General features: G+C 38.2%; 1 protein-coding gene and 1 pseudogene across 1 annotated transcript in view; one reads left to right on the forward strand and one right to left on the reverse strand.

The window, feature by feature from the left end:
• Nucleotides 1-1598, reverse strand: part of LOC146467079 (uncharacterized) — a 2792-nt gene extending 1194 nt beyond the window's left edge. Inside the window, exon 1 of the mRNA XM_085126364.1 lies at nt 1496-1598. Within this exon, the coding sequence (XP_084982490.1) occupies nt 1496-1565 (70 nt within the window). The 5' untranslated portion in view covers nt 1566-1598. The remainder of the gene's footprint in view (nt 1-1495) is intronic.
• Nucleotides 1599-19089: 17491 nt separating this feature from the next.
• Nucleotides 19090-22619, forward strand: LOC146467080 (zinc finger MYM-type protein 1-like; annotated as a pseudogene).
• The last annotated feature ends 1598 nt before the right edge of the window (nt 22620-24217 follow it).

A 24217-nucleotide genomic window follows, 5' to 3' on the forward strand; every position in this document is an offset into this window, starting at 1 on the left:
GCAATCATATGAAAAAATTAAAACCCGAGTTACCTATTCCCTTCCAAAAGGTTCATAAACAACGAATTAAATTAAACAGGCTTGGGTCACAGCGAGCAAAAGGCGAAAAAGTATTTTGATTTATTGACATGCGCAGAACCGTGAACCCCTCCCTTTAAATCACCAATCTCGTCCCCAGAGCGCGTGCGAGAAGAACTTGTCAGTAGATTATGCCAACGATACAAAGTGTTGCAAGGTCTTTGATTGATTATTTAAGTTGAGAGGAAAATTTTCTTAAATGAAGCAAAATGGGACGAGATTCAAAAATAACAGTCCAATTGCAAGCGAAATAACGAACATCGACTGAAAAATTGATCTCAAAATATTGCTCTGCAGTTAACACTATTACGTTAAAACGGCTTGCAGTGTAAGAAAAACAATATCTTGCAAAGCAGCAAACCAGTAAAGCTTTGTCAACAAAATTACGTGAATATTTACCTCTAGCCAGGCCTTTTATTCCATTTCTGCATTTTACAACGTCTACTAAGCGAAAAGTTCCATTTCAAGAGAAAAAATCCAACGTTTCGTAGCGTCAGATCGGATTAAAATGATTTTATTTCAAGGTTTACCGAGGATTCTAATTACCGTGACTGTGGTCAATTTAGAGAAAAATTCTCCCCGCTGCAAAATCCAATGAGATTGTTGAATTTCAGGATACCGCCCCCAAACGAGCAGAGAAATAAATAAAAGAAATATGAACTGTACTTGAGCGTTACCTCCACGTAGTTAACCGATTTGAATTCTTTACAGACGGACCCTCTTGGGGTGGACTCAGAACAGAAATGTGTGGGGTGGGGGAAGCATTTTGTATAAGGAAAACAAATTTACACTTAACGAGTGAATGATGCAAAAGAACATTGCTCCAATAAAACCTTAAGCACTATTTACACACAACAAAACTCCTTTAAACCGCTTAGCCTACGCGAGCACAATGTGGCACTTATTTTAAGAGAGGCAAAAACGTCCGTTCTTGCACACAAAAGCGAGCTGGATCAGGTGGGATTGGTAGTCACCAGATTATTGATGTAAAGGATTCAACCTTTGAAATACCATACTTTCCTAAATCCCAATGGCCTCACAACTCAACGAAGTAACCGCAGAACTGAAATGTTCTCTTTGAACCTTTCCCAAAACACACCAAATAACAGAAAATCAATTGCTTTAGCTTTCACCAAATATGTTTATTAAACAAACAAATCCTGCTTTCACTGGAGTACGTTTTCTCGATGATTCACGACCAATTTTACTTGGACTGCTAGAATGCCTGTAAAGGTTTTTATCGTTCTTTTATTTTCAGTATTTTTATCTGGTTTAGGACAGATATTTAAACAGAGGTACATCCGTGACTTTGTGACATGTACCTGTATGGTAACTGTAATGAAAAAGGGTTTATATTTTGATATATAGATATACGTTTGTAGTGAATGGATTTTTAACGATGAAAAACGAGACTTACCTTTGTCAGAAGACAGGCACAGTAAAACGAAAACTGCGGCAAGCAGGGCGAACATCAGTTTGGGTATCATCTTGCTCCAACTGAAGGAACAGAATAACTGAAAAATTCACAATTCAGCAAGCCACTTAAATACTTTCCCTTGTTAATCGTAAGATATGCCACACTTTATGCACCTGCATTGCTGTCTAAATAGAGATGAGAATCTCTTGCCATTCTTCAATAACTAATTTTATTAAAACAGGCTCGCAGGCAGGCTGTTTAAACTAGAAACAACACGCCGCTGAAAGTTTCATTTTATCTCGATAGATTGTTTGAAAAGTTTAAATTGTTTTTGTTAAGATGTTTGTTTTTTTCCGAAAAACTATGTGTTTTCAGGTTTGAAAGTCATAGGGTGGTGCTCAAAACGCTGCATAGTTGAGTGCCTTGTCATCATTTCGCTCAACTGTTTCATGCGCACTGTGCTAACATATCCCACATGAAGGACTCTGTGTGAACTCGACGATGGCAGCTGGATAAGCAGTTTTTCATGGCTCACGGTTTATAGTCCAAAAGTAATTTTACGGTTTTATAATTTGATTCATTTTTAGAGGTTTAGTGATATGATTTTTCTAAGTGAACATTAGGATTTAGGGATTTCATTAGAAATTAGTGATTAGTTGTTACGGTTTAGTCTTCGCGAGGTTGGCTACAGTTTGCCGCCCAATCATCGTTTACTCAGGTTCTTGGCATCCAGACGTTTACACTTCCTATAATTATAACGATTCTTCCTATGCATTTGCCGAGGCTCAAAGCGTTGAAAATATTTAAATAGAAATTTAAAAGATCGTAAGCGAAAATTTAACAATTTAAAAGATAAGCCTGAAGGGATCACTGCAAACGTAAAAATTTGCTGCCCATACTTAACACAGACGTTCGAAATTGTTATATGTCTAGACTTTCACTTGACAAAACGAGCACAGTGATTGGTTGATTCTTTGTCACCTGCCCCTGATCGTGATCACGTGCTGTTGTGTACGAGGCGGGCACGAGCTGCGGAATTGTATCTCGAAGAATAGTTACTGTTGTACTAAAATGCTTTAAATACATCTAAAGGAAAATCCAAACTTTTAATGTGTTCTTAAAATGATCCTACGCAGTAAGGCGTAAAAATGGATTCATGCAATAAAAATCTTAAGATATATGTCTTGCAGTGTTTTGAGCACCACTCTATGACTTTCAAACCTGAAAACACATAGTTTTTCGGACAAACAAACATCTTAACAAATAACAATTTAAACTGTTCCAATAATCTATCGAGTTAAAATGAAACTTTCAGCGGCGTGCTGTTTGTAGTTTAAACAGCCTGCCTGCGAGCCTGTTTTTATAAAATTAGTTATTAAAGAACGTCAAGAGATTCTCATCTCTATTTCGACAACAATGCAGGTGCATGAAGTTTGGCATATCTTACGATTAACAAGGGACAGTGGCTTGTTGAATTGTGAATTTCTCAGTTATGCCGTTCTTTCAGTTGGAACAAGATGATACCCAAACTGATGTTTGTCCTGCTTGCCACAATTACCGTTTTACTGAGCCTGTCTGCTGAACAAGGTGAGTCTTTTGTATACCATTGTAAGAAAACCATTTAGAAGAAAAGTGGCTTTACTAGTGGCTAAACAAATTTTATCAGGTTGTAAGCGATCTGTTTTAAATCAAGGCATTCTCGTTTACCAACGGTTCTTCCGTTAAGAAACAGGAAAAAGCTGTATACATTAGCAACTAAAGAGTATTTATTAAATTCTCAGCCTCGGATATTGCATTTCTAGCGTTCTGATTGGTTCACTAAATCTCGGTTATCAGCTCATATACCGTAGTTTGACCTTATATGGAAAACGAAAGCCCCAGGTGTCGCTAAGCTAAATTTTTTTTTCGGCGGGAATCAAAAGTTTCTTCGCAAAAATGTTAAAAGGAAAAGAAAGAAATACCACAAACAATGCCATCTCAATATAACAACAATAAAAGCCACAAAGTTCGGTATGACACTACTTAATGGTACGTGTCTCTGAAGTTTCCTTTAAAATTTTCAAAATTGCAAGATTTTACGATTTTTTAGATCACATAACAACAACAATAACAACCGGTTATCTTCAAAAATTTCAGGATGGTTTGCAAATCCTGGCGGTAAGAGGTTAAAGCCAATCGAAGAAATTTCTCAGGAAGAGCTTCATGCCTGTCTTTATGTTTTTACGAATGTACGAGGACTTCAGATGGTTCATCTATGAAATCCGTACGAGCGGCGGCCATAATGTTCGTTTCCGTCGCTCGGCGCCACTCAGCAAAACATTTGCACTAATCTGCACAGCTCTTACGCTTCTCCAATAAGCTTGAAGTTTAAAAACTTGCACTGAATGCTTGTCTCAGTGAGGTTGTACCTCGTACACTTGGACTTGCCTGAAGTGTTTTAAATCGTCCGCGAGGAATTCAATTCAGCATGAAAAAAGCCGTCCTTGCCCTGATCTCTTCCTTCGCTCGGCAATTTTTTTGTTTTTAGCAAAAATATGATTGTAAGTCATAATCAGGGATGGAGACCGTAAGCGTGGGGCCCTCGTGTCCCCGTGTGTTGTACCAAAAAAACCTATTTTTAGAAAACGTTGCGCCACCCTTCACGTCATAAACCCGCGCAGATACACGCAAATTTGCGTGGGGCTACTACAATGGAAGAGAAAGTCCAGTTCGGTTTCGACAACATTACATAATTTTGAAATACTTTGAATGTCAAACTGATAACGTTTTATTACCCTGGACATGTCTAAGTTTCGACGTCTAACCTTACTAAACTACAGCTGTAAACTAAAGCATTGGGGACAACTCTAGAAAATTCTCCTGGCTGAGTAGAAAACAACAGTAAAATATATAAATATTCTCAGCAATGCTGATATCTATGGACAATTTTATTTAAGAAGCCAGTTTCAACCATTTATTTTAAATTGGTGGTGAGAAAATTTAAGGCCATCGTCTCAAGCGATTTCTATGCGCTCACTGGCATGAATATTTGGCGCTTCCACCAAATTTTGTAAACTGTCATTTTACGAGTTTATGGGTTTACGTAATAAGCCGGACATAGTTCTTGCGGAATGCCGAGTGCCTGTAAAACTGTTAATGGTTAAAAATGTTAGACATTTCCGAGCGAAAGGTTCCAAATAATTCAGTTTATTATTCCTCTATTATGTCATTTCTCCAAATAAGGTCAAGAGAACGCCCAAAATATGAGACCGTAATACACTGTAGTGTCCCGGTTTGACCGTTTTACAACAGAGCGAATACGGACGGAAAAGGCAGGAAAAGGAGCAACAATGGCCGGACTTGACGAACCCAACTTTGACTTGTTTGGGTCCTTTGGACTTGAATTTTTAGATGACGAACTCTTTTAAGCGAATGCCCACAAGAATCAAACAAAATCGGAAAATAGCGGCAAAAGTTTAAAAACTCAATATCGCTCAAACTTTGGCTATCAGTAGTCCACATTGAGTTATTTATCGCAATGTAATTAATTTGTTAAATAACTTTTTGTTTTGGCAGAAAATGGCTACAATAAATTTCGGTGCTAGTCACGAGAAATTTCGACTTGAAAATTAACGGTTTTTAAGCAAGCCGCTCGCCTTAACTGTAGAGCGAGAAGACATCCACTTATTATCAGCTTGTTCTACAACTCTTCCCGATTTGATTTTATTATTTCTATGAAGTGTGAAAAAACCATGATATGGAGAGGGACCTAAACGAAATCCCACTGTTACTCTGATGGAAATGACGAGCTAAATTTAAAAGATTATTTACCATACTACCTTTATCACGAATGAGGTAAAATTTCAAGAGTACAGTTAGGAAGAAATGGGCTCTTAATTGATGTAACGTTTGTTTTGGGGAAATTAAATCGTTGTCTATAACAGAGCGCTAAAAACCACTGAAATACAGGCAAATAAGAGATTGCGTGACAGATCGTGACAGAGGTTACAATTATGTTTAACGGATATTTTAATTTAAGCCCGAACTCGATATTAATGCTGTTCAAAAACAACAGCATTCTCTTTTGGAAATGTAATGGTTTTCCCGTATTATATGAAACTTCGTTCGTACCTTGTGTAAACAAATTCATAACTACCAGGAAAAAAAGTTATGACATCGCGAGACATCGGGAGGTGTTCTTGTCTCAGATCCCTCAATCCTGTCCGTTCGAAGTTTATCGATATCCTTTGTTGCGTGTGAGATAATTTGTCTTTATTCTATTCGGTTTTGAGAACTACTAACTCACTCGTTTCATTTAGCATGAGATCTGATCATGACAATAAATGCTATTATTGCCTACTTGTTACATCTTTGGTTGGCAACAAAATTTCAGCTAGTTGTGTATAAATGCCGTATTTCCTCCAACAATAGCCGGGGCGATTTATTTCCACACGAAAGGAGGGCAATTATTCGAGCGTCCAACTGGGACAAACTTTCCTGTTGTCTTAACAATTCGTTCGGATACTACTTTGGAAATACCCTGATCTGCTTTTCTATTTATTCCATGTTTGGATAGGATTTGGGGTACACAGGCTTAGTAGAGGTACGCCGCCAACCAATCCCGAGTTCACGCCTGTGATATGGGCAAATGGTGTCCAATTTCCGGGCTGAAGTCTCTTTCTCGCTGAAAACCCCCACTCTAGCAAGTAGCAGTTCCCTCTCCGTGTTTACTCCAGAAAATGACCAGTAAGAGCAATGATCCGTAAAATTCTTTGAGCAATTGCATAAACTTATTATTTCAAGACTCCTGCTTTTATCTAACCTATCATACGAGCAGGCTGTTTCAGTTATACTCTGAAAAGAGCACGAAAACTGCGAAAACGCCATTGCAGTGCTGCACAATACAAGAAAACTAGCTAGCTTTACAAAGCGAGTCACTCTGAGTAAGAAAGTTCCGTCGGAAAATTCCATAACTTTTGCGTGGAACTCATTTATAATTGGCTATTAGTATAGCAACACGCTCAAATAGTTAATTTCAAGAGTCCGCAGCAAAATAATTATTTCCAAGTCTAATATTAAACAAAAACTAGGGACTTTAAATTTTGAAGTCTCTGTTTTGCCAGCTTTCTATAATTTGTGCTCATCGGCATTCGGTTTTTTTTTAACTCGTAAAGAAACTCGTAGTCATCCAAGTAAAGAGGCAAGTATGTGCACTACTGGCTACGTAAAAATTGGCGAGGGAGCGAGGGAAAGCTTGAATGAAACAAATATGCGGTTAAACATTTTATTTATCAAACAAAATGATGAATAATAAAAATCAGCAACAGTAACAAGGCCATTAATGTATTTTCATCCGGCTAGGTCTGAATGTTTCCCGTAATACGTTTGTAATATCTGTCACGGTGCGTCACGCAATCTCGGTTTGATTTTGCGATTTTGTCAGATTTTGAGCGCTCTTCCACAGAGCACGATTAAGTTTCCCCAGAAAATTTTTAATTCTAGTTAAAAGCCCCTTTCCTCCTTACTTCACTCTTACAGTTTCATTTGATTTTTAATAAAGGTAGTGGGATAAATTATGTTTTCAATTTAGCAAGCGATTTCTATAGAGTAACGGGTCCCTTTTTCTCTGGTCGGTCTCAGTATTACAACCGCAATTGATCTTGATGAGAATTAAAAGATAAAACCTGAAAAGGTTGTAGAACAAGCTGATAACAATAGAAGTCTTCTAGCTTTATCAGTAGGGCAAGTGGGTTGCTTCAAAATGACTGATTTTTCAACCCGAATTTTCTCGTGTCTGGCTATGAAATCAATCCTCGTCATTTTCTGCCGAATCAAAAAGTTATTTCACAAATGAACCACACAGCAATGAATAACTCAATATGGACTACTAATAGCCAAAGTTTCAGCTATTTTCAAAATTTGAAAGTTTGCCGCACAATGTTCGATTTTTGTGTGCACGCGCTCTTAACAGAAACAGACTATTTAACTGAACAAACAGAAACTACTGAAACAGGTGGTGTTGCTACAATTACTGAGCAAACAGAACAAACAGAAAGCGGACAACTGAACGACGAAGACATTGACAATTTTATTGCTGAGAACAGAAACAAAAACACAACTAAAAAGATGCAAAGTGACCTTTATGTGTTTTACCGATGGGCAAAAACTGTCAACGAAACAAGAACTATTGAAAACATACCAGAAAAAGAACTGGACAAAGTTTTGGCTCACTTTTTTTTAAACGTACGTAAGACGAACGGGGACGAATATGAACCTGATACGTTGACGTCTATGTTACGATGTTTCGACCGCTTCTTAAGGGCAAAAGAAAAACATTACAGTATACTCACAGACAGACAATTCACGAAGGTCAGAGAAGCTCTATCTTCAAAAGCCAAGCAAAGCTCTCTGACTGAGCGAAAATCAGATTCAGAAGCTGTGGGACGAGAAACAATTAGGATACCACACACCACAAAGCCTTTTACGTACAGTATGGTTTAACAACACCCTGTTTTTTGGTTGGAGAGCTCGTGACGAACATCACCGAGTAAGGTTTGGAGACTTCCAAATAAAATGCGAAGACGGCCCCCAAGGAAGAGATTATGTCGAGTGGATAACTGAGCGTGGAAGCAAGACTCGTACTGGAGAACACGAATTTGTCCCTGACTGCACGTTCAACCCCAAAATGTACGCTACTGGCGGATCACGTTGTCCTGTGAGCATCTTTAAAGAATATCTGGCAAGACGACCGCCTGAAATGGCTGCTGCAGATTCCCCATTTTATCTGGCGTCCATTGTTAAGCCATCATCTATTTTACAATAACTGTCCAAATTCCCGCGTGCTGATTGGCTCGTAGCTATTGTCTATAAGAGTACAGACAATAAAAATGACGTCAGATGTAACGCGCGCGCTTTCTCAACGAAAAAAATAGCCAATTCCGCTCGTACTTTTTCCATGTTATTGTAAAAAACAAATCGACGGCAGTTTTCTATGGTCTATACTCTTATAGACCATAAAATGACGCCATAAAATGTCCAAAACTTGGCAGTGAAACCACTCGCCTGCGGCTCGTGGTTCCACTTGAGTTTTGAACATTTTTGACGTCATTTTATGGTCTATAAGAGTATAGACCATAGAAAACTGCCGTCGATTTGTTAAATATCTGGTCCAAGAAACAGCCTCTGGGAAAAAATTCGCTCGGTTCATTTATGAAATCCATGAGCGAGGCCGCCAGGTTGACAGGCAGGCACACCAACCATTCGGTCCGTAGGACGATGATTTCAACGCTCAGAAAGGATAATGTGGAGTCTTTAAACATCATTGCACTTGCTGGACAAAGAAACCTCAAGTCTTTAGACAGCTATTCCAGTACGTCCACAGATCAGCAGAAGGACATGTCCTTGAAACTCAGCAGCTTCATCGAGGTATGTGATGCACGTAATAAATCTGTCGCTGAAAGCCAAATACTGACGCCAAGAGCTGATCCACAGCGAGATGAAGGTGAAGGCAAACATTTGTTCACTGGAGCTGTCTTTAATAACTGCCAGTTTACCTTTACCACTGCCGATGCTGGCTCCGCTGCCGTCCATGCCACAGTTCCACAGAAGAAATTCAAGAGAATCTTGCCCCTTGTAGATAGTAATGATGAATTGTAAAGATCTTTTGTTATTCTGATTTATCGGAACTTGATTTGTCACTATAAGTTGACGACGTTTCCCTGATTTTGAGACTCTCTTGAATATTTTGGAATTACAATTGTAAAACGTGGCTTTCAATGGAAGAATAGTTTTTGAAACGATGCGAGCTCAAAAACAAGTTTTTAGCATGCCAATCACTTGTCATTTATCTTTTCATTTTATCCAATCAAATTAAAGACATTTAACTGGCTTTCTGTGTTGTTTACGTCATTCGTAGCGCCATATACCGATGGACAGATAATGCCGGGTGTATTTCAAAACTCTTACCAAAATAGAGAAGCCAAAATAACAAAATCTTTTTGTAGTGGAATAATAAATCTCTTATTCGATGGTTTTACATATAATACTCACGGACATTTTGCTCATTGCTCGTAGTTTTCCTCGCCCCTACGGGGCTCGGAAAAATACTACGCAACTCGCAAAATATCCGCGCGTATTATGTAAAACCATCGAATAAGATAAAATTGAGTAGATTTCTTTCACAGATCAGTGTCAAATTTTTCAGCATCAGTCAGAAGTGAATTTCTCGATTACTTCTTTTTGCCGAAAAGCTTAATGCTTCTTGTGACGGCTGTTAGCTTACTGCTTTCAAGAAGTGTTACACGTAAGATTTGAGATAAATGTTCATTCGTTTATTAGTTGTTGATTCCCATGGTCATCGTGTACACTTTCTTATCTGTTTTCAAAGTCTTTTTTTTTTTCAACTTCGCAGGGTAAATTTCCTCATCATCAAACTAGCAAATTTAACATCAAAACAAGCTAATAATTCGCAAAATGCCTCCGCCTAACATAAGAACTGAAGAGGTGAAACTTCAAAACTACTAGCAGACAAAAGACAAGTTTTCATGCATGTCCGCGGGAGTGAAAACAAATATTAAAGCTTAAATGGCAGAAGAGATTTTTTTTCCTTATTTTGAAGTACGTATCTTGACTAAAGCTCTGAAAGCAATCCAAATTTTTCCACTCGGTGTCGGTCACAGTCAAATGCATCCTCCAATTTTTTTTTTATCCTGGCATCAGTAATAAGCTTTGTTTATAGCTAAGAAACCGGCTGTGGTTTTACGAATGTGAGAAGATATAAAGCTGAAATAATTTTTTAACGTTATTTTTTTCCTGATTAGAAGTCTATCCGCATAGCCGGTTGTTGTTTTGCTTCTTCCTTTGCATGGCAACGGAACTTGATTCCAAGCAGAAAAGAGCCTTTTTCCAGTTCATCATGAGCAAGAAAACAGTGAAAGCTGACAGAGCTCAATATGGAGGTTGCGAAAACTGCGTAACAACTTTTCAGCATCGTAACTTTCCATAACTGTTTAGCCTTTCCCCAACAACAAATAACTGAACTTTAGACATTTTTCGGCTACAGTTTGGACCATATTATACTCGCAAAAGTGGCAGAAACCAGCTAAAAAACAATTCACTAATGTTGCGTGTCTGAGTACATGTCTGTAAAGTGTAAGCTTTTTTCATTCATTCACGCAGCGCCACCGTTTTGGCGCCTTTTTGACTTTACTGTGAGAGTCATGTGATGAATATTCTTTTTTAAAACTTTTTGCGTCTTATTTCAATTGTTACCTTTTCGTTGTGAGAGTCTAAGTCCTTAAATGTGGGCACCAAGGATATATTCCCTAGCAAAATTGTAAAAATTGGACGCAATTTTGAACGGGTGGAAAAATTTTTAATTTCTGCAGGCGCAATCCTGACCATTTACACGCGTGCGCGTTGCACGCGTATGGGGCAATTTTGTCTAAAAATAGATTTTTTGGTAGAACACGTGGGGACAAGCCCACAAGTCAGAATGGCATCTCGTTACGGTCTCCATCCCTGATTATGGTTCCTGCTCTGTACAAATATCTATCCTAAAACGGATACAAATGCTGAAGGATGAAAAGTTAAAAATATGCGAGCGAATAAAAAATTTCAAGCATCCCCGGACTTCAAATAATACTGTTTATGAATTTAAGCTATACAAGGTGAAAGTTAATCAGTTGATATTTGTTATTGGGTGTGTTTTGGTATAGGTTCAAGAAGAACCTTCCACTTACTTGAGTTAAGTCATTCTGATTATGCAAAGGAGTGTGCCTCAAAGTTTGAATTATTCACATGCATGATCTGGTTGCTACGTACAATTCCGCATCAAACAGAAGTTTTTGCTGCTCTTTAAGCAAGTACCGCATTCTGCTCGCGCAGGCTCAGCTTATTTAAAGGATTCTTGTTTTTCCAAGAAGCCCTGAAGGTTCTCTTGAAGTAAATTTTCCGCATGAATATACGTAATATACTTACTTTCTTGGTCAAAATGTTATCCTCGCCTCTTTGGATAATAATATTAATTAATAATAATGATTTAAAAATTTAAAAATTTTAAAATTTTAAAAATTGCCTGATGAGTGGTCCTATAACTTCGGACCATACGAAACAGTATTGTCGCAATAAACGATGGTAACTCCTGAAGCCTGAACTTGTGTGAAGAATTATAATATTAATTTAATTAATACTTATACTAATAATTTAATTAGTTAATAATTATAACAAATTAAGGATTAACAATTAGTTATGCATTAATAGTATTACTTTAATAATATTATTAATTTATTATTGTTGATCAATAATAAATGTTATCCAACAAATATTAAGAATATTTTAATTATTTTCTATATTTTTATTGTCATCAATTGTTTTCTCAGATTTGGCTGGCTCAAACAAACTGTCCTGCTTTTCTTCGATTGGACAGTTGGTCCAAAACGCGCTAGAACAGATCACGAGTTGTTCCTTTGAAGAATTGAGTTGAATTCTTTCCTCTCGTTGTTCTAGAATTAATTTCTAGCTATGTGAAGGTGTTATTTCACCATTTTTAAACAAAGAGGTCAAAAACCCTATGACATATAGCCTTTAATTCGGTAAAGTCGTTTGACATTACACCAACTTTTCTTAAAATAGATTACATAATAAGTAACTTGATAATAGAAAAGAAAGAAAAATAAAAACGTATATAAATATGACAAAAATAACATTAGATCTTACTAGCTTTACATAACTTATTAAAAATCATTTGTTAACATAGTTCAAAACTTTGCAATGACATAGAATTTACAATCTCTGGGGCAAAGAATTTCATTCCAATATGGATCTAGGAAAACGTATATAAATAAGAGAAAAATAATTTTAAGTCCTATTTGTTATTTTTACATTACTTATTCAACTATCAGAGCTACGTTAGCAACGTAAGCAGCTACAAAAAAAATTCGCTTGCTTCAGGCATCTGCCGAATGGCGCGTTAATTAAAAAGGAAACATCGCATTGATGATTTTTTTTGCGGCGAAAGAAAGCGTCTGCCTACTTCGCTTTCCTTCACTTGTTGGACGAACTAACTGAAAATTAATCTTGAGAGCGCTGGTGGAGTAAACAGCTGACCGAAGAACTATCATCAACTATCAGGCGCGTGGTCAAACGAGAAAACTATTATCAACTATCAGGAAGGATTTGACCATGCTCAAAGCGAATAATAATTGATGATAGTCGATGATAGCGCATGATAGTTGGTGGCCAAACGAACGCGCAAGTTTAAACTATCATTGACTACCATGCGCCGTTTTATCAAGGCTTTAGTGCGCGGCTGTGCCTACACTGACTCAGTAGGAAAAATGAAGTTTAGAAGGTAGCCTGCATTATTTTGTTTCAAGATCCCTTAAGGTCAGTTTGCTTCGGGCCATGAGGAAGCGGAAGATGTTACCAGGATGCAGATGAAAAATAAGAGACAAAGGCAGGGCAAGAATGTGGTTAACAAATAGAAACGTCCCAGATCCAACCCACAAGGGAGCGCACGATGGAAGGGTCAGATTTGCGCCACGAAGTGCAACTTTTTGACTTGCACTTCAGTACTACAAGTGTGTGGGAGATCAAATATACTGTTCACCAGGAAATCCAGCCATTAAATATTGTCCCACGTCCAAACCATTGTCATTTGCGATAAATGCTGTCCCAGGAGATATCCAATACTTTGTGGTAATTGGTGTTGCAGATCAGGCACCTATTGCTGCAATAGAAGAGCCTGCTGCAGGAGTAGAAATTCATGTTGAGGAAGCGGCTGTCCCACCTCAACTGCGGCAGCAGACGAGGATACCAATCGCAGTATATATCAACCTCAGCTTCTTTGGACGTGGCCAGACAGTACAGGGTCAGGCTCAGGCTCAGGGTCAGACTGGATTGAGGATTGCCGAATTTGATACCAATGCATTGCGACAGCAGGGTAGCGAATTCTTTGATCTGACAACTGACGAAGGCAGAGAGGAACACCTTCGAACGGCTGTGATGGCCAAGAATTTCGCCAGGACGTCGCAGGAAATCGTTCTTAAATCTAATCAGCCAATTCACACAATCGGACACATTTATTGTCCTCATCCTTTCATTAGCATGAAGTGCAAACCTTCAATTGGAAAGTGTAGTTGTACTTAGTCTAGATTGAATGCCGGCCGCTACAATTTATAATTCATAACGCGGGATTCAAAGGCGTACCATAGGCATCTTCCTATTCCTACCCACTTTTCCGTGCAAATGACATGAGCAAGCATGCCTTAAGATTCAAATAGCGATACGGTGCTTTAGTGGTTGATTAAATTTAATGATGAAACTACAGTGTACTTGAGTTTTATAGTAAAGCAACTACAAACAGTAGGTAAAACAGTGAAAACTAAAGCAGGTTATGAAACAAGCTAAAATAACGGGCGTTTTCAACCGTTGGTCTTACATTCCATTTACAGCAACTGAAAACTAACAAAAACAGATTAGTTACTCTATTTACAAGTTCCTTACAAAGTTAAAACGTTATTTTTAAGATGTATGATCCTTTGAGGATGCCTTCTTCACAGGATATTGTATTGAATGAAATCCAAAATGGCGGCCACTACGTCCACCATCTTGCCATGCACCGCTAAATGAAGGACATATGAAGGACAAGACGTGTCCTAAATCTTTCCAATACTCGGCAGGGCTAATATCCCGCCGGGTAAGACATTTGTGAAAGATATAAGGCGAATCAAAGAAGAAGCAGAACAAGGCTTCGTCAGCGCCCTCCTATAGTACCACAAAAGACACCTAAACAGCCAAGAGAACAAATTTAAAAAGGCTAAGCTCTCAAAAAATACTAGCATAAATGCTAGCACTGATGTAAATAGATCGATGCGAGAACAGTCGCACTCGGCGAACACAGTAAACATTGTAGACCACGATGTAGATAAGGTAGATAAACTGCAGCAAGGATTCAACGAGCTCAAAGAAGTATGGTACACACATGTGTTGCAGAATTCTGCAAACAATAAAAAAGCTGAAAAGTATAATAGTATTATCCCTGAAAACCTAACCACCACAACGGGGGTTGTTGTTTATTTATTTATTTATTTATTTATTTATTTATTTATTTATTTATTTATTTATTTATTTATTTATTTATTTATACAGGAAGTCTGGTTTAGCATAGCTAGTTTAAACAGAGTCCTGATTAAAAAGGAAATAAACAAATAAAAGAAAATCAATACAAAATAGCACACTAATAAAATACATAGAGACACACTGTTATTAACGGGATTCCGTACAGAAGCGCTTAAAGTGGCGTTTTGCCAGGGATTTGAACATACTAAAGTCAGTTGCTGATTTTATATTACGCGGCAAAGAATTGTGTAAGCACGCGCACCATTAATCCTGAAGCTTCCCTGGTACTTGGTTGTTTTAGCTTGGGGCAGTCGTAACTGGTCACGATGCCTGGTGTAATAGGCGTGGATTTGGTGAGCATGCTTAAATTCCGTCAGCAGGTATGCAGGCGCCATTCCGTGGATACATTTATAGACGAGGACACATTCAAGGTAGTCTCGGCGTGCTTGCAGATTGGGCCAACTGAATACGGTAAGCAGTTCGTCCGACCCGACAGGACGGCCCTCGATTATACATGCAGCACGGCGATTAAGCTTGTCTAAGTATGATTTACTACCCAGGCCACAGCTATCCCAGACGACCGCGCAATAGTCGAATAAGGGCAGCACCATCGTGTTATATAATGTAAGACATGAGGATTTTGATAATACCTTCCGAGCGCGGCGCAATATGGCTAATCTGGAAGAGATCTTTTTCCCCATAAAGCTGATATGCTCTTTCCAAGACAACGTTTGATCTATAAGGACACCAAGGTAATTAAAAGTATCCACCCTTTCTAAACTGGTGTTGTCTGCCGTGACCGAGAAACTGTCAACTGTGTAAAGCCGCTGGTGGGTGCCTATTAGCATTATTTTAGTTTTAGAAACATTAAGCATCAAGAAATTGGAACGGAACCAACTAATTAGACTATCTAGGTCAGATGAAAGTTGAGACTCAATTTCTCTAACGGATTTACCAGCGAAAAAATAATAAAAAAGGGCACAAAAGAAATTACAAGCGCAAAGAGCGCAGAAAAAAAAATGGCAAAAAACGGATTGAGACACAAAGAGAAAACAACGAGAAATTCATAAAGAATTTTTCAAACCAACAACTTAGCGACAACCAAGTCAGCTTTATTTTTAAAGGGCTCAAATTTGTCCCGAAATCGGTAACAGACGAGAATAACATTAGACGTAAACTCTTGTTAGACTTCGAACATTTCGCAAGCCGTATGCGCCTGAAATACATATTTCACAAAGAAAATAAAGAACCGCATCCATTCCACGTCAAATCAGACTGGAAGCCACCGGTTTAAAAATCAGTTGCCCTAGAAAGCTACATGTACTTGGAAAGCGTGAAAATCCAATTCGCAGAGATTAAACCAATCAAACCTAAAAACCTGTCACACAACGAATATAAAGCTCTCACAGAGCTGAAAAAGAACGCTAACATCGTTCTAAAAAAAAGCAGACAAAGGCACAACAACTGTCATCATGAATAAATGTGATAAATACAAGAGGCTCAAATTCAACTCGACAACAGAGAACATTATAAACCTCTCCAAAATCCCATGATGGTGGAAACATCACAAAGAGTTCACGAGATTGTCGCACAACTGCGTCAAAATAACTTCATTGATGACATGACAAAGAAATGGTTTTCTCAAACGCGAGATCCGCCAAGAACACCAATATTTTACACCCTTGGTAAGATCCACAAATCAAATCCGGTCGGAAGACCGATAATTTCGGACAAATTACTTCGGGCCATCGCACAAAAACAGAAATCGTATCTAAAAGATGCAACGGATTTCGTTAACTTCATAGAAAAGACAAAGGTCTCTCAAGATACTGTCTTAGTATCAATGGATGTAACAAGCTTGTATACAACTACAATAATAGCCCGCGTATAAGAACCTGGGTTTTAAGAACCTGTTAGGCTAAAATTTTCATTTTAAGCCCCCTCCACATAAGAACCTATTTAGACTAAATTTTAAGTTAGGTTCTTATCAGTGGGGTTGCTGTGAAAGTGTATAGGTAGAAATTGTTGCATTAAGATCATCATCTATTTAAAAGTAACTTGACATAACTTTTTTTTCTTTCAAGTTTAAGTACCATGTTGTATGTCTTTTGTGTTTGCAATTATAATGTATTATGAGATGATATTTATATGAAAATATAAGAACCTATTTTAAGAACCTTGGTAGCCTAAATTTGCCGTAAGTACCATTTGTATAGAACCTATTTAGGCTAATTTGAAAAATTCAGGTTCTTATACGTGGGCTATTACTGCATACCACAGGAGGAGGGAATTACAACAGTATGCAAAGCATACGAGGCATCTACAAAAATAAGCCTCCAATACCGTCACACTACCTCAAAGAAATGCTTAAACTTATCCTTCAGGAAAATTCATTCCAATTTGTTGGAAAAAATTACCTTCAGACCCATGGAACTGCAATGGGTACAAAAATGGCCGTTGCATTTGCAAACATCTCTATGGCCAATATTGAAACAAAAATGTCAAAGTCAAAGCAAAACAAAACCGATAGAATGGAAACGTTTTATTGATGACATTTTCTCACTGTGGGATAGTGACAAAAAGGATATTAACCTGTTCATTGAACAAGCTAACAAATTTCATCCTACTATTAAACTTACGGCCGAAATTTCTGAGAACGAGACAAGTTTTCTCGACACAATAATTTTTAAAGGAGAACGTTTCAGAAATGAATCGATCCTTGACATCCGTACGCATTACAAGCCTACTAAACCTTTCAGTATGCACATTTTATCTCGAGCTATCCCTTGGGTATGAAAAGAGGTTTTATGAAAGGCGAAACACTCAGACTACTGAGAACAAATTCTTCTGAAACAACGTTTAAAAATCTCCGATGATACAGAGAATTTAGCAGAAGTCAACTTCGCCGGAAGACAGTCGGCTCTACAGCAAAAGAAAAAAACTCGTAAACAAATCTTGCCTTTTGTTACGACATACCACCCATCGGTGCGTAACCTTAAAAATATATTGATGCAAAACTGGAAGTTCATACAAAATCAACCTTTGCTTAAAAGCATATTCAAAAACCCACCAATTATATCCTACAAGAGAGGACAATCTCTTAAGGACCCCCTGGTTAAGGCAAAAATATGAAGGTAGCGTTCATAAAAATGTACACCACATAACGCAGTGAGCCGTGCAGGCCTGTCATTTCTACTATTATCACGAATGCGAAAGAATATAGTAACGAGAATGCTCATTGGGTGTATCCCATAAAGGGGATAAAGACAGGCTCATCACTGATTGGCGCACTGATTAGGCTCGTCTTTGAAAATGTTATTTGCTGCGTCCTCTGAGAGCCAGTTTTGAAAAGTTTCCTTCTTGGCCTCAGGATTTATCTTCTTATGCTCTGTGGTTGGTAGGTTGAAGTTTTCAAAGCTTGATAAACTGAGAATGGAGGAGTTCCTTGATTGGCGTTCAAGTGCTTCTGTAGGGACTGAGAAGAAAAAAGAAATCAGTAAACAAAAATCTAAATGAACGTCACATAGGATCGCTTGCAAGTGCTTTCAAATCTTGAGTGTGACTATTCAAATGAAAGCTATACAGCTTTACCTTTCTTTTCCTTTTTGCTTTTTTTTTCTTTACTTTTCGCATAGCTTGGTTTTCCTTATTCTTTTTAGAGGAAAATTATTGAATACCCCCTTTAATTAACGTGTCTCAAAAGCTGGTTACGGCTTTCATTGTGGCAGGGGAGGAGCATAATCCCAAAGGCCTAAAACAATAGCTACAACAACAGCAAAATAAAGATTTCTATAGAAGCGTAGCAAGCATTTCCGCCACGTATTAATATGGCTGAAAAAGAGGTCTTATGCTTCCGCTTGCGCTTGCGTAGCTATAGAACGCTAAGCCTTTCAAGATAACAAGTCGTTGATTTTGCTATACAAGGTTGTTCCGAATAACATTTGAAATCTTGGATTCGATGAGATCGTCTGTGACTATTTCAAGAAGAAAGCGGACGACCAGCACTTAATTGCTCTGCTTTTCGTTTTCGAGTTTTACACTACTGGGAGGTTTGTTACAGCAGTATTTCCAGTCGCTCTCACCTTCCGGTAATCTTCGGCCGGAGTCACCCTTTATTCTCACATCGGCTTCGCTCGCCTTCACTTGTTGCTCCTCTTTTATTAACTTTTTCTTGTGTGTTTAAAGGGCTTTATTCTCTGAGCTTAGCTGGGCAACCTTATTGCTGCAAAGTTTCAGGTTTCCAAAGAAGATTTGTGGCTAACAGAATCGTTCATTTCAATCAAAGTGGTTTTTAGAATTTCGTTGGCTTCACTATAACGAGCAAAACGATTTTGTGTTCTGTTTTATTTGTGTGCAACAAAATGCAAAATTAAATGTGCGCGCTGCCAGAAATAAGCAATTGGCCTTTATTTCTGAAGGGTTTTCAAACTGGAAAAAGACTTTGACCCGATTTAAGGCGTATCAACTATCTGACTGCCACAAATTGGCCATTGAGTACCAAATGAACTTTCCCACAACTAGCGGAAATGTATTGGAAATGTCCAACGTAGCAGCGAAAAAAAACCGTATCTGTTTTATCAAAGTTATAGAATGTTTGCAATATTTTGCCCGGCAAGGACTGGCCATGCAGGGTGACACTGATGACGAATCAAACTTTATTCAGTTGCTAAAACTAAGAGGAAAAGACCGGCCTCTGCTTTTAAAATGGTTAGACAAAAAAGAAGATAAATGCACCTCACACGAGATTCAAAATGAAATTATTGCCATTATGGTAAATTATGTCATCCGTGGTTTTAGGTCAGAAATTTGTGGTGGCTTCTTCTCTATCATATGTGAAGAATACACAGAAATCAGTAACAAGGAACAATTAACTATCTGCATTCGATGGGTGGACATCGGTGCGGAGACAATAGTTGCAGCTGTAAAAGATGCGCTGCTGAAACTACAGTTACCATAAGCGAAATGTAGTGGACAATGCTATGAAAGAGCCAGCAACATGCCTGGCCACAGAACTGGTGTGGCGAGGCTTATCCTACTCACTGTCATGGACATTCCCTAAGTCTAAAGTGTGAAGGACACTACAAAAAATTGAAAGTTGCTATCAGACACTATGGACACTGCAAAAGAAGTCGTTACCCTCATAAAGTTTTCACCAAAGCGGGAAAATCTACTGGGACAAATAAAAGAAAACCTTAAAGAACCAGAATCTGCAGCCAAGGGCATAATAGGTCTTTGTCCCACTAGATGGACAGTGCGCGCGAGCTGTTTTCAGCGAATCCTGGTCAATTACGCAGCTCTTCTTCAGGAGTGGATAATTTCCCTTGATGGGAAACTCCAGTCCGACTTACGTGAACGGATTATTGGGAGCCAAGCGCAAATGAACACTTTCGACTTCTTCTTTGGGCTGAATTTGGGGCAGCGCCTGTTTTCTCACACAGATAATTTATCGAAAACCTTACAGCAAACAAGGATGTCAGCTATTAGTGGTAAACGAGTCGCTCATCTTACCAAAGAGTTCCTGCAGAAAATGCGTAGTGATGCAAGCTTCAAAACATTTTATGATTTTACTCCTCCATGACAGGGCCAATTTTGCCAAGGAGAACACGCTCCTAGGAGGATTGAAATTGGTACTGGAGAACCAGCAAATCCTGCGACGACATATGACTATTACTTAACAATTATTCCATGAGCGCGCGTTGGATATGAGATGGTAAATAGCCAACGAGGCGCGAAGCGTCGAGTTGGCTATAACTAATCTCATATCCAACAAGCGCGAATGGAATAATTGTTTTATTAAATTCTCCGCGTTTGGACATTGCTGTTGAAGTTTACCGAATTTTTATATTTTAAGAAAAAATTTCTTTCAAATTTAAACGACCGGATGTTAAGGCAACCTCCGACCAAAGCGCGCGAAACCTAATGATCACATGACACGCGCAGCGCTTTGCAAACGGAGTTGAATGAAAAATCGAAAGCGAAGAAAATTGGACACAGTCGGACATCTAAAATTCAAGAAACGTTTAAATGTACGAATTATAACCTTTCTGGGTCTAGCACTCAAGTGCTTTTGAAGTTCCAGCTCATCGAGAAGCGTAATAGTTGTGCACATTTGAGCAAATGTTCTGCTGTGTGGTGCCGAGCGAGGGAAGAGATCAGGGCAAGGACGGCTTTTATCATGCTGAACTGAATTCCTCGCGGACGATTTAAAACACTTCAGGCACGTCCAAGTGTACGAGGTACAACCTCACTGAGACAAGCATTCAGTGCAAGTTTTTAAACTTCAAGCTTATTTCAGAAGCGTAAGAGCTGTGCACGTTAGTGCAAATGTTTTGCTGAGTGGCGCCGAGCGACGGAAACGAACATTATGGCCGCCGCTCGTACGGGTTTCATAGATGAACCATCTGAAGTCCTCGTAAATTCGTAAAAACATAAAGGCAGGCATGAAGCTCTTCCTGAGAAATTTCTTCGATTGGCTTCAACTTCTTACCGCCAGGATTTGCAAGCCATCCTGAAATTTTTGAAGGTAACCGGTTGTTATTGTTGTTGTTATGTGATCTAAAAAATCGTAAAATCTTGCAATTTTGAAGATTTTAAAGAAACTTCAGAGATACGTACCATTAAATAGTGTCATACCGAACTTTGTGGCTTTTATTGTTGTTATATTGAGATGGCATTGTTTGGTATTTCTTTCTTTTTCTTTTTTTTTTTTTCTACATTTTTCCGAAGAAACTTTTGCTTCCCGCCGAAAAAAAAATTGGCTTAGTGACACCTGGGGCTTTCGTTTTCCATATAAGGTCAAACTACGGTATATGAGCTGATAACCGAGATTTAGTGAACCAATCAGAACGCTAGAAATGCAATATCCGAGGCTGAGAATTTAATAAAGGCAGATATACTTTGAAGCTATTGACTAAAAGGTCAATGCTATGGAGCAGCGTTTTGAGCAACCGAGCTTTGCTGCATATGCAAAGATGGAGTTCCTTTTAGTTAAGGCCCTCAACTCGCAGGATAACTCCAGAGAGCTACAGTTCATGGACATATCTTACGCCGACGATGTCGATGTTGGAATGTTAACTGCCCAGCTTGAAATTTTGAAAGTGCTACTGAAGGAAGGTGATTTTTTTATGCTTAGACGACATCGTAGTTAAAATCAAAGAGTTGCCTACCCCAGAAAGAAAAATGATAAACGAAGTTATTTCAGTATGCAAACTTTATTGGAAAATCCGGCAACAAGTGCATCTAAAACAATAACGTGTGAAGAACATGTGTGCTAGATTGATATGTAATGAAAGTAAATATTGTCACATTACTCCTTTATTAGTGGACTTACATTGGTTGCCTGTAAAGTTTAGGATTGAATTTAAAATTCTGTTGATTGTTTTTAAGATTTTTTAGGGGCCTAGCACCTTCACATTTAAGCTGTTTAATTATTTCTAAGCCTGTGTCCAGATATAACTTTTAAAAGAAGTTCTAACGACAGCACCTTGCTTAGTTATCCGAACATTAAGCCGAAGGCTACTCTTGGTGAAAGGGCCTTTGTGTTCGCCGCACCTAAGTTATATAATGCTCTGCCGAGACTTATCAGGGAATCCACTTCTATTGATACTTTTAAGAGAAAGCTGAAGGCTCATCTTTTTAACTTAGACTATTTCTTAATTTTAGCAATAAGTTTCCTTTTTTATTTTTTTATTAGGATGGAGCATTTGAATATATTTATATAGATATTTGCGCCTTATTATATAAGCTTTTAAATTATTATCTGGTGAAAGATCGTTTTCCAATGCCCGGCCAAAGATCGAAAATATGGCTTCGCTCCACAATGACACAAGAGCGATTAGGCGACCTGAAAATATTAAACGGTCATAAAGAACGAACGGCGAGACTTTCTCTTGTAGATATTGCTAACGAATTTGCCGACCGTAACGATAACAGAAAGAGAAATCTTGGTACTTTTTTTTGCTTTATTTTCATTCTGATTGATGCACCATTTATGCATCGTTGTGTTGAATGCATGAGTGGAAGTTAATTAGTTTGAATTCCTGGTTTATTTTTAAAGTTGGTGTCAGTAAAGGAAATATCATTGTATAATGGTGAATTGAAAGATCGGAGAGAATATAGTTATATCAATTTCTATTAGGTAACAGTATAGTAGTTAGGAAATTCACTGATTAATTTAAAATGCATTTCTCGTCATTTGAGAGGAGTTAATATCAAAATTAACCGGGGAAGCATGCCCCTGGATCTCCAACCCCCACCCCACGCCCCACGCCGCCCCCCCCCCCCCCCCCCGTAGTTTGCCCATCATGAGAGAAAAGTATGATCGCGAACATAAGAAAGAACTGCGCATTTGTTCAACGCAAGATCAACGTAACCTTCTTCTTTCATCTTGCTGTGAACGAAAAATTGTTTTCTTCAGAACATTCAGTACAATGGTGCATAATTCTCTATGCTTCGAGTTTGACTTACAAGAAAAGACCGAAAAACTAATTGAGAAAACGGAATTAAAAGAATAAAATCCTCTGCTACATGAAAAATGATCTCCAAAATCAATTAATGGTTTGAAATCTAAAAAAAATGTACGATGAAACAATATTCATGTAAAGCACTGGTGACCACTGAGGCAACTTATCGTTAAGGTAACGGTATACCTTCAGAGATTTCTCGCTTCCAAGCGATGTAGCGCATCCAACTTAAACTGTAGATAACCTAAACCCCTATATCAAGTTAAACCTTATGGAGCTGGCTATCAAACTATACCAAGAATTTTGAAATAAAATAAATTGTCGAATTTTCCACGACCTCTAAATTCGAGCGTCTGAATCACCTTTTGAAAGCTACAAGTCAAAGCGAATTTTGTTTTTCGCTAATTTAATTTGCTCCTCAGTTTTCAGACTCAAAGCGCTAAAAAAGCATGTCTGCGTTTTGCCATATTCCATCGCAGTGAAAAGTTACAGAACATTTTCGAAATAGGATGAAAAAAATGTGGAGGGTGGAACGTGTCGTACAAAAATCGCTCTCGGAGAATTAATATTTCGAAAAAAAAATTTCGCAGACACGTTTTTGTTGTTTATGTGTTAAACTAGCTACTGTCCAAATTTGAAGGCAGACGAACAAATTCCCTTTTAGTTTTAGCTCCTTAAAGTGTTTCCTCCAAGTGAAAAAATTGATTCGAGAAAACAGTGCGAAAAATTCGGTAATTCATTTTAATTCGAAATTCTTGGTTTAGTTTGATAGCCAGCCCTATAAGCTTTAATTTTATATAAAGGTTCAGGTATCTACAGTTTAAACCGGACGCGCTACATCGCTTGGACGCGAGACACCTCTAAAGGTATACGGTAACCTTAATAGACTTCAAAGTTATTGGAAGACGCCTGGCTCAATTAAGACCGAGAATTATTCTTTCTTTTTTTATCTTCTCGCCGCACGTTTTACACAGGGAACAACTGAGTTAAATAACACATTTCACATAAACCTTATTTTATGCAAACCCACTAAACCCGGTGTGTGACACGTGGTAATGTTAGCTTTGTAATCCAAGTTTGCGGAAGTCATTCTCGGTTTTTATTACCTAAAAAAAAGGTAAAACATGGCTAAAATAAAAAAAAAATCGAAGGGAGCAATTCA

This window comes from Pavona decussata, unplaced genomic scaffold (genome assembly GCF_977016875.1).
Source record: "Pavona decussata unplaced genomic scaffold, jaPavDecu1.1 SCAFFOLD_138, whole genome shotgun sequence".
NCBI lineage: Eukaryota > Metazoa > Cnidaria > Anthozoa > Scleractinia > Agariciidae > Pavona > Pavona decussata.